Source organism: Littorina saxatilis, linkage group LG15, assembly GCF_037325665.1.
Source record: "Littorina saxatilis isolate snail1 linkage group LG15, US_GU_Lsax_2.0, whole genome shotgun sequence".
NCBI classification, from domain to species: Eukaryota; Metazoa; Mollusca; class Gastropoda; order Littorinimorpha; family Littorinidae; genus Littorina; species Littorina saxatilis.
The window spans coordinates 11,698,031-11,710,058 of NC_090259.1; the positions used below are offsets into that span (position 1 = coordinate 11,698,031).

General features: G+C 41.9%; 1 protein-coding gene across 1 annotated transcript in view; it reads right to left on the bottom strand.

The window, feature by feature from the left end:
- Positions 1-5,598: 5,598 nt before the first annotated feature.
- LOC138948527 (uncharacterized) overlaps positions 5,599-12,028 on the bottom strand; it is a 30,247-nt gene continuing 23,817 nt past the window's right edge. Inside the window, exons 4-5 of the mRNA XM_070320079.1 lie at positions 10,050-10,262; positions 5,599-8,070 (exon numbers count right to left, since the gene is read on the bottom strand). Coding sequence (XP_070176180.1) covers positions 7,405-8,070; positions 10,050-10,262 — 879 coding nt within the window. The 3' untranslated portion in view covers positions 5,599-7,404. The remainder of the gene's footprint in view (positions 8,071-10,049; positions 10,263-12,028) is intronic.

Consider the following 12,028-nt stretch of genomic DNA (forward strand, 5'->3'; position numbering starts at 1 on the left):
TGAAAATGAAAATGAAATGAAAAATGAAAACCTTACAAACATGTGTTACTGTTTTGTTGTTGTTGTGTTTTTCAGTTACGAGTGACCAAATCTAGCACTACACTTACAACTTATTTACTTTATTACATGGCGTACAATTGTTCAGACGAACTTTTTGCGGTATCATAGCTCATTCCGTTTGCATGCGCTTTGGGGTAGAGTTTGAGCTGCAAACTTGTTATCCCATAGGAACGCAGGTTCGAATCCAGACTGAGACTGACACGGGTCAACTTTGGGTGAATACTGAAAGACGGTGTCCATAGCCCACGCCCGTTTCACCGCCGTGGCACGTAAAAGACCTCGGTCATTCTACCAGCAGTGCACGGGTAGACCGTTAGCCTACACCTAAACACGCACTCACCTGGGTAGCACGACTCTTGTTGCTGCTAGCTTTCCACTGGGAGGAAGCGACCCGAAGTTCCAAGCAAAGGTACGATGCGAAATTATATGAAATGAAATGGAAACGATAAAGACCAACAAGCCTTTGTAGAAATGCGAGTGAAATGCGGAGTTCCTCCATCACACGAAGACAGCTACCAACAGATGCTCGCACTTCGACTAACCATCATTATACATTGGAACCCCAATACTAAGACCCCTACCCCCACCCCTCCGATTTGCCCCCTAACCCCCCCCCCCCCCCCCTTTTCTCAAAAACTTTTTTGTCAGATGTTCTGCTCATAACATATCAATCAATCAATGAGTCTTATATCGCGCATATTCCGTGGGTACAGTTCTAGGCGCTCTGCAGTGATGCCGTGTGAGATGAAATTTTATACGGCCAGTAGATTGTAGCCATTTCGGCGCATATTTACCTTTCACGGCCTATTATTCCAAGTCACACGGGTATAGGTAGACAATTATTAACTGTGCCTAAGCAATTTTGCCAGGAAAGACCCTTTTGTCAATCGTGGGATCTTTAACGTGCACACCCAATGTAGTGTACACGGGGGGAGGTTCGGACACCGAAGAGAGTCTGCACACAAAGTTGACTCTGTGAAATAAATTTCCGCCGAACCTGGGATCGAACTCACGCTAACAGCGGCCAACTGAATACAAATCCAGCGCGCTACCAACTGAGCTATATCCCCGCCCCATATGCACAATTTTAACTCAATTTTAAGCCTTCCTCATTTGTAAGGGCTGATCTTGTCCGGTTAGACAGGTCTTCGAGGCGGGGGGTTCCTCTGTACGCATGAAACTTTCATCCTTGCTCGGACCTACAATCAGCAAGGCGATTGGTCAGATGACGCTAAGTATTCATCGCGTGGAGCCAAGGTTCACTGTGCACGGGGGATTGCGCTCAGAGGGGTGAATGTGAAGCCGTGTGGAACGCATGATAATATTGTATGTTGTAATTATGTAATTGGTGTCTTGCCTGCTTTCTTCGGCGTTTTCCCGTTGCACATGCACGCCCGCACTGACGTACCCAGACAGAAAGATAGACCCACACGCTCGCGCGCACGCACACAAAGACAGACACCCACCCACACACACAGCCACGAGAGAGAGAGAGAGAGAGAGAGAGAGAGAGAGAGAGAGAGAGAGAGAGAGAGAGAGAGAGAGAGAGAGAGAGAGAGAGAGAGAGAGAGAGAGAGACAATGACAATGACAATGACAAATTCTTTATTAACGAGGGTAATGGTATAAGCAAACAGGTGCTTTTTTACATCCAGCCCTCGCCCATGGGAGGGTTTAATCTAATGATAATACGTTTTAAAAATGTTGGAATATCAATTAAAGAAGTAATAAAAACAAACGACAAACAAGCAAACGATTAACAGACTAAACAAACAAACAAAAATATACATACAAACGAACATGACATATTATTGTCAAAGGTATAATGAAAACTGTTTCAAGCAAAAAAAAACCATGTGAAACTTCGAGGGAAGAAAAAATCCGTGAAACTGAGGAGTCAATGAAGCAACTACGTTGCAAGTAATAGCAATGTAGCATCGTTACATAAGTCATGTTATGAAATTAATTAGGTACATTTATCTACTGAAACGTGTAAAAGGTACAAATAAGGCATCAACAATATAAACATGTTCAGGCTAAGTGAGAACGAAATGTGCCATGTATAAGGAATGAGAAATATCTGTCTTTAAAAGTCTTGGCATTGACAGAATGTTTGAGACCGCTTGGAAGTGAATTCCAAAGATTAGTCCCCGAAAAGAGTAGGCTGGACTTAAAAAGATCTATACGAGGCCGAGGAGCATACATTTTTGTCGGGTCTCTTAAATTGTGGGAAGTGAATTGAGAAGAAAGAGGTGCAGGCGCTCTTCCAATTATGAGTTTATGCATCAAAACGCCTTTATTGTACATGAGTCTTGATTTAGGAGGAAGAATGTTTAAAAGTTTATAGTCTTCGTTGGAAACCGAGACTTGTAATAAAATAACTTTGATTGCTCTTTTATGTATACTAAATAAAGGTTTCAGAGTTTTTGCACTCGCACAATCCCATAGTGTTGACGCATAATCAATGATCGATTGAATGTGAGCGTTAAAGAAAAGTTGCCGTTAAAGAGAGAGAGAGAGAGAGAGAGAGAGAGAGAGAGAGAGAGAGAGAGAGAGAGAGAGAGAGAGAGAGAGAGAGAGAGAGAGAGAGAGAGAGAGAGAGAGAGCTAGAGAGAGAGAGAGAGAGAGAGGGGCAGAGACACACGCACGCACGCACGTACGCTCACACACACACACACACACACTTACACCACATGATTCGAGCACACGTCGAACGAGCAGTAATATTTTGATTATATCTTTTTGCAGTAAAAAAAAACAACAACAAAAACAAAGCAACAACACAGAAACCGTTGCAATTAAATGAATAGCTACTGCAGCGTATTAAAATTCCAAAACCTATCAAATGCACAAAAAGAAACTTATCAAAAACAGATAGAACCGAAGTTTGTCATTATTTTGTATTCATAACCAACTCGGTGACAAAAAACAATGTTCATATATGTGACAAATCGAATCATAGTGGTATGAGCTTCAGGTGAAACGTGGATTGTTAAAGTAAAAGCCAATCAGGCTGTTTATGTGATATGTAGAACTATCACGACTTTGGACTCGTGTTTCTGAGGACCACGATTGTAAACATTCATTCTCAAAGACCCAATTAATGTTGATAATTCCCATGATAATAATAATAATAATAATAAATGAGCATTTATATAGCGCAACATCATAACTTTACAATTATGCTCTTTGCGCTTGACACATTTAAAATTAAAACACAGTTATACAAGCATTTACATCTACATTCATAGTCAACAACGCTTAATTAAAAGCATACACCATCACACATACATTACAAAAGATTCTTCCACTAACTAAGTAATAAAAACATGAATAAAATAGGTAGTAAAAAACAAGGAAATACCAGCTGAATACCCTTAATCAAACAGAACATGTTATCAACAATGCTGGAAACAGTCCTTGATGTTTATATACATTATCACTAAAACAACAAATACACTACATGTAGCCCACTGATGGACTGAGTAAACAAAATCAGGGGTTGTATTTCTTGAAGAGGTGCGTTTTAAGTGCTCGTTTGAATGCTTGGGGTGACTGAGAGTGGCGGATGTGAAAGGGGAGAGAATTCCATTGTGTGGGTGCGCAGAAAGTAAAAGTGCGTTGTCCGTAGGTTTTGGTTTTGGTGTGTGGAATGGTAAGGATGCGACAGTCAGAAGAGGCACGGAGTTGTCTTGCTGGAGAATAGACGGTGAGGAGTTCAGAGAAGTAAGCAGGAGACGAGCCAGAAAAGAAGTTAAAGCAGAGGGTGGACAGTTTGTAGTCAATGCGGGCTTGAATAGGTAACCAGTGCAGTGTGTGAAGAAGTGGTGTTGCGTGATCTCGTTTTCGTGCTTTGAGAATGAGGCGTGCTGCCGAGTTTTGGACTTTTTGTAGTTTATGCAGGAGGTACAGAGGACAGCCAGAGAGAAGAGAGTTGCAGTAGTCAAGTTTAGAAAGAACAAAGGCACAGACAAGAGTGTTAGTTGTTTGAGAGGAGAGTGTGTGGCGAATGGTGCTGGTATGACGATGACTCATGGTCAGTTTGCAACTAAGCTCTGTAATCCTAAATTGCACAACAAAAAGTCTAAAATCTCTGAATAGACTTGGCACATGCTAAACTCTCGAATATGATTCATTCGCTTGGCTTCCTGGCGGGTGGGCGAAAACTGATTCTATCAAGATAAGTTTTGTGTGAATATTTGTTTGTCTGTTCACTTAAAAGACCGTTAGGTCAATATATTTGTGATTGTAACGTAATTTTGTCAATAACAACGTTTCAACAACTTACCTTTCTTGTTTTTTTGATTCTCGAATAAATTATGATGACAGCTCTGTAATTTTTCAGACTGGAAGAATAGCGACGAAGAGGTTACGTTTGACGTCACAGACAAGTATCAATGAAGTGATATCTTGAACTTCTGACGCGCTTTGTGGCCCTGAATTGCATTCTAAAAATGACGTTCAAACTATGGCTCTCCGGGGATTATTGTGAGTATTTTTGCACTACCAACATGATGACAAGATCGATGATTGGTGGCTTGTTGTCAGACCATAATATTTTGTCGGTCCTCGGAGAGCGTATCGCCTTCTGTTACATCTTAATCAAACACGGCCTTCGTCGATAAAGATAAAACAGAAGACGATAGGCTAACTTGTTTTGGTATTTTTCTCACCTTCTTTTTTCTCTTCTAAATTTGGATAATATTTTGTGTAAAATGTACGGATTGGTTTTACTTACTGTGTAAGGGCTTGACTGTCTGCCATGTTCTTCTTGTACATGTGTTTAAAGACACCACCATAAGCCGTAGGCTTGTTGTTGTCTTCACCTTATGTCGATGTACATTTCCTGAACATGTAAAATATGAATAAACATTGTTTAAACCAACAAGCCACCAAACATCTTTGATTGTCTCGGTTTGTTTGTTTGTTTGCTTAACGCCCAGCCGACCACGAAGGGCCATATCAGGGCGGTGCTGCTTTGACATATAACGTGCGCCACACACAAGACAGAAGTCGCAGCACAGGCTTCATGTCTCACCCAGTCACATTATTCTGACACCGGACCAACCAGTCCTAGCACTAACCCCATAATGCCAGACGCCAGGCGGAGCAGCCACTAGATTGCCAATTTTAAAGTCTTAGGTATGACCCGGCCGGGGTTCGAACCCACGACCTCCCGATCACGGGGCGGACGCCTTACCACTAGGCCAACCGTGCCGGTTGATTGTCTCGGTGACTTCAACATATCAGCAGTAGAAAAATAATCGTAAGGCCAAAAAAAAAAATAGGTGTGGTTACGGTAACATAGCCAAAAAAAATAGGGTAGGTAGGTAGGCAATCACTTTTTTTTTTTTTTTATTTTTTTTTCTCCAAAAAACCATATTTTTGCGTTATTTTGCAAAAAAACCAAGATTTTTTTTATTTTTTTTTGACAAATGTAATAAAAAGTTATAGGATCGGCCCCTAAAAATAGGGTAGGTCGGGTTACCGTAACCACACCTTTTTTTTTTTAGGCCTAAGGTTACCGCCGGGCTGTGCATTTATCGTTATCGTATATCATCAAAAAGAATGTCAAAATAAAATGCTTTTCGACACCATTTTACCTCAATTTCAAGACACCACCACTATGTTCCCAGTCGTTAAAGTGTGGTGCCTTGCAAAATCTTTCTGAAATTAGGGACACTCAGTACATTTCTGGTGCATTACTGTAGTTCGTTTCACCGAGAAATAATTTTGTGAAGAGATCTACAATGATTAGCATCACTCGGAGGCTCGGGAATACTCGAAACAAGTCCCCGGGTAGAATATCTCAGCTTTCCTGAACTTCGAAGTGTATAACCTACACTCAAAACACATTTTGAAAATATTTCTGTAACAAGTTTTGTGACACTTGGCAAAGACAGCACACATAGTGTGTACTTGTGAACACTCTGTGACATTGTGCATTTGGCAAAGACTGCACACATAGTGTGTACTTGTGAACACTCTGTGACATTGTGCATTTGGCAAAGACAGCACACATAGTGTGTACTTGTGAACACTCTGTGACATTGTGCATTTGGCAAAGACAGCACACAAAGTGTGTACTTGTGAACTCTCTGTGACATTGTGCATTTGGCAAAGACAGCACACAAAGTGTGTTCTTGTGACACTCTGTGACATTGTGCATTTGGCAAAGACAGCACACATAGTGTGTACTTGTGAACACTCTGTGTCTATAACGTGTGCTTCTTTCTCAGTAGAACTACGTACTATGTCACGAAGTGTTCAAAACTTGTTACAGAAAGGTGTTGAAAATGTGTTCACTCATGTTTAGAGTGTATATTTATCTCATACTATCTACGCCACAGTGACACACAGCGACAGGTAGACGAAGTCTTTCATACACAAATCAACATTAATTCAAGCTACGCACATACATTTGGATAACATTTAAGAAAGAAAAGAAACAGAAGTGCAGGGGAGACAATTGGTCAGCAATGGTCTGCTGGGTTATTTGATAGTAAACTTTTGTTTCATGTTTCTTGTAAATATGTTGTTGAAAATTGTTATTGATTTTTCTATGATTTTATCTTAAAAAAAAAAGGTCAAATTCTACAACATTTCACTTAACTTGGACTGAACTGCAAACAAGTTCGTGTGGACAATTAATTTGTGGGAGTGACTGATAAGAATGAAACGAGCGTATGACTATGAGTGTGTGGTTTGTATAAAATTGTACATGCTATTTGGTTGACAGAAAGTAGTTGTAGTTCTGTATAGGATGTTAGCCTCATGCACTCACACACAAAACATTCAGTTTATCACATCACTTTGATTTTGAAGAATCCTTCTTGCATTGTTGTGATGGATGACGACCATGGACGATCAGAGTCCTAGAACTCACAAAATATCTGCAAGTTCTTCAAGCAGAAGATGAACCTGGACAGTCTCAATGATCTTGCATACTTGTTCCTTGAAGTGGTAAATGGAACGAAGACACAGAAGATTGGATTGAATCACAACAAGAGGGCGGACTGGTGACTTGTGTTTTTTTGATGATCAATTGTTTCAAATATTAGATGATAAATCCAACGATAAGGCGTGATTTTCAATAAAACTGATCATTTTGTGAAACAGCAACTGTGCATGAACGGAATAGTAAAAAACACACACACACACACACACACACACACACACACACACACACACACACACACACAGACAGTCACACAGACAGACAGTCACACACACACACACACACAGGCAAACACAGACAGACAGTCACACACACACACACACACACACACACATTCAGTGACAGAAACGCCCACACACACACACACACACACAAACACGCACTCTCTCATTCAACCTCCCTGTAGCACTGGTAACCTAGGTAGAACCAACACGAACACACGCGGTCGAAAATCCACCGGTACGTCTGAATACTCGTCTGTAACTTATTCGTCAAATGATGTATATCTGTATACATTGAATAAATCACCTGCTGATCAGTGTTACTCAAACCTTCCTCCAAAAATTTCTCCGTGGCGATATCATACTCCTCGACAAAAGTCTTGAACACTTTCCGCGTTCCAATGCTCATCTCGCCTCCAACCCAGACGAGATTTTGCCGGAAGACGTCACTGGGAAACAGCGAGGGATCCCTGGGTTGGATTTGCGTCATAGCGATCTTGGACTCGTCCATTCCGGGGGGTGTCACCACGTAGAACGGACGCCTGCGCTGAGTGAGATAGCGATAATAGCCGATGTCGATCCAAGCGATGTACTTGTTCGAGGAGAAGAAGTTCTTCTGCAAGGCTTCGTTCACGAGCTCGTACTTGGCGTGTTGGCTGCAAGGGTACTCCGGGATCACCGTGTTGGGGAAGTGTTTCGGGTACTGCGGATCCTTGAAGAGGGTTCGAATCTTTTCCACTGGCTGGAAGGCCTTGAGCCTGGACCGCTGGACCCGAATGACCACGGTTTTGTTGGGCAGGTGACGTCTGGTGTGCAGCAGCATGTTTTCCACCTGAGTGACAAACAGTATGCAAACGATGATGAAAAAATCACCGAGGCAAAAAAAAAAGAAACAAGTCGCGTAAGGCGAAAATACAATATTTAGTCAAGTAGCTGTGGAACTCACAGAATGAAAGTGAACGCAATGTAATTTTTCAGCAAGACCGTATACTCGTAGCATCGTCAGTCCACCGCTCATGGCAAAGGCAGTGAAATTGACAAGAAGAGCGGGGTAGTAGTTGCGCTAAGAAGGATAGCACGCTTTTCTGTACCTCTCTTTGTTTTAACTTTCTGAGCGTGTTTTTAATCCAAACATATATCTATATGTTTTTGGAATCAGGAACCGACAAGGAATAAGATGAAAGTGTTTTTAAATTGATTTGGACAATTTAATTTTGATAATAATTTTTATATATTTAATTTTCAGAGCTTGTTTTTAATCCGAATATAACATATTTATATGTTTTTGGAATCAGCAAATGATGGAGAATAAGATAAACGTAAATTTGGATCGTTTTATAAATTTTTATTTTTTTTTACAATTTTCAGATTTTTAATGACCAAAGTCATTAATTAATTTTTAAGCCACCAAGCTGAAATGCAATACCGAACCCCGGGCTTCGTCGAAGATTACTTGACCAAAATTTCAACCAATTTGGTTGAAAAATGAGGGCGTGACAGTGCCGCCTCAACTTTCACGAAAAGCCGGATATGACGTCATCAAAGACATTTATCGAAAAAATGAAAAAAACGTTCGGGGATTTCATACCCAGGAACTCTCATGTCAAATTTCATAAAGATCGGTCCAGTAGTTTAGTCTGAATCGCTCTACACACACACACACACGCACGCACACACACACGCACATACACCACGACCCTCGTTTCGATTCCCCCTCGATGTTAAAATATTTAGTCAAAACTTGACTAAATATAAAAAGGTATGAATAGCAGTCTGTTTTGTATGATCGTGCGTTTGCTTTGTCTGTTTGCAGGTTTGTTGCGCCAGCGAATGCTTTGTTCCGATAACTTTTTAAACCTTCATACCGCACAGACAGGGAGGCAGGAAGGCAGACTCACGCCGGCACGTAGGCATGCGCGCACACACAAACACACACATATATATACAGTGGGATCTGACACTGACACACAAACATAGCCTATACTTCCTCAGCCCCCCCCCCCCCCCCCCGCCCACTCTGTCACTTCGTGTACACTACATTGAGGTGTGCACGTTAAAAATCCCACGATTGACACAAGGGTCTTTCCTGGCAAAATTGGTTAGGCATAGATAAAAAATGTCCACCAAAATACCCGTGTGACTTGGAATAATAGGCCGTGAAAAGTAGGATATGCGCCGAAATGGCTGCGATCTGCTGGTCGATGTGAATGCGTGATGTATTGTGTAAAAAAACTTCCATCTCACACGGCATAAATAGATCCCTGCGCCTTGAGTCCGAGTCTGGAGATACGCGCGCGATATCAGACTTCATATAACTCACGATAACCCGCGGCAAAAAAGCAAAGGTTTCGCGAGCGAGCAAAGAACAGAGTAAAACTATTGCCGTGTAAACACCAACTCTAAACCATCGCCAGTCTCAGTGACTCTTTCCCCATTCACCTTTACGGCTTACATAATATCGCGCTGAAGATAGCTGACGCCAATCCATTACGGGCTGTGGTTTCTGTATTAATTTTGTTCATGAATAATACAACATCGCACAATTCTGCTCTAAAGATAAGCGTCGAGCTTGTCGACTATTGAACTCCAGATGTGGACAAGCAATCTACAATATTGTAACCCGAAAGTTGAAGTAGCCCGAGCTTATGCAGTTACTTCCCTTCTCCGGAAAACAACGAATACGACCACGCAATCCCGAACGGTCAAGTCTGATTAGAACACACACACACACACACACACACACACACACACACACACACACACACAGCCTAACCCGCAATCCCCCCCCCCCCCCCCCCCCCCGAAACTCACCTGCTCAGAGTCGGTGAAGACGACGAGGGGGTTCATGACGTACTGGAAGACCTCAGCCCAGTGCAGATACTTGTACAACCCGAACGTCTCCCCCGCTTTCTCAAAGTGACCCAGGTTGAAGTAGCCAGTGACCAGTGTGACGTCATGATTGTCCTCCGGGCCAAGCTTGGGGTATTGTTTGAAGACCAAGTAAGGCCACAGGCAAGGCGGTCTCTGAAAAAACAAAATCGAATTTAAAACAGTCAGTTGAAAGAAAATTCAGTGAAAGTAACTAGAACTATAAAAGTAGTCGAATCCAGTCGAATCTAGTTCAGCCCCTTCTAATCGACTTTTCAGTTCACTCCAATTCAATCCTATCCAGTCCAATTCAATCCAATTGAATGCATTCTGATACAATCCAATTCAGTGTAATGTAATCCATTAAATTCAAGTAAATTCTAACCTACAGTCCACTGCAGTCAAGTTCAGTTCAAACCAGTTTACTACCCAGGTTAGTCCACTCCTGTACAATGCAACCGAATCAAGTCCCGTCCAAATCAATGCATCCGATCCCGCCCAATCCAGGATACTTCACACCATTTCCTTGCAATCCAGGATACTTCACACCATTTCCTTGCAATACAGGATACTTCACACCATTTCCTTGCAATCCAGGATACTTCACACCATTTCCTTGCAATACAGGATCCTTCACACCATTTCCTTGCAATACAGGATACTTCACACCATTTCCTTGCAATCCAGGATACTTCACACCATTTCCTTGCAATCCAGGATACTTCACACCATTTCCTTGCAATCCAGGATACTTCACACCATTTCCTTGCAATCCAGGATACTTCACACCATTCCCTTGCAATCTAGGATACTTCACACCATTTCCTTGCAATCTAGGATACTTCACACCATTTCCTTGCAATCCAGGATACTTCACACCATTTCCTTGCAATCTAGGATACTTCACACCATTTCCTTGCAATCCAGGATACTTCACACCATTTCCTTGCAATCAAGGATACTTCACACCATTTCCTTGCAATCCAGGATACTTCACACCATTTCCTTGCAATCCAGGATACTTCACACCATTTTCTTGCAATCCAATCTAATGTTCAGTGCAGTTCAGATCAGTGCAATGCAATCAAATCCTGTTGAATTCCATCCAATCTGATCCAATTTGGACCAGTCTAGTTCCATCTGATTCAACCAAGTTCGATCCAAACCGATGCAATCTTATCCAATCCAACGTAATCCAGTCCAGTTCAGTCCAATATAAATTCAATCTATTCTAACCTTCAGCTAACCCAATCCAATCCAAGCCAAGCAAAATTAATCCAATCCGATATCATCATATCCACTCCAATAGCACCCAACCCAGGTCAATTTATTTTAATCCAATTCAATCCAATGTAATCATATCCAATACACACAATACGTGCAGAGACAACATCACTGATAGTGATAAACAAACTCACATTTAAAGGCCAAAGAGCGTTGACAAAAGGATCGGAAGGCTTCGTTATAATCAACGACCGGATAAACTATTAGATCTAATTGATTTGTACACACAGATGTTCGAAAAAGCTGTGTGTGGGTGAGAGAGAGAGAGAGAGAGAGAGAGAGAGAGAGAGAGAGAGAGAGGAGAGAGAGACAGCCAGCCAGCCAGCCAGCCAGCCAGTCATCAGTCAACAGCAATTCGAGGGTCCATCAGTTATAACTACATCACTATCAACGACTCCGTTGATGTATAGCAAATGTGTCTGTTGCCCTCACGCAAATAATGTTGGTCAAATACATAATATATATACCAGGATAATAATGTCACCGTTGCCATACCCTTCATTCAAAACACACGCACAAACTCTCCCGGGTCTTGGCAAACAGACGCCACAGTTGCTTCCCTTTGCGACGCGTCTCCGTCCAAGTCCCAAGGGAGAGAATTCATTAATACAAAAGACGACATCCTACCACAGATGGCG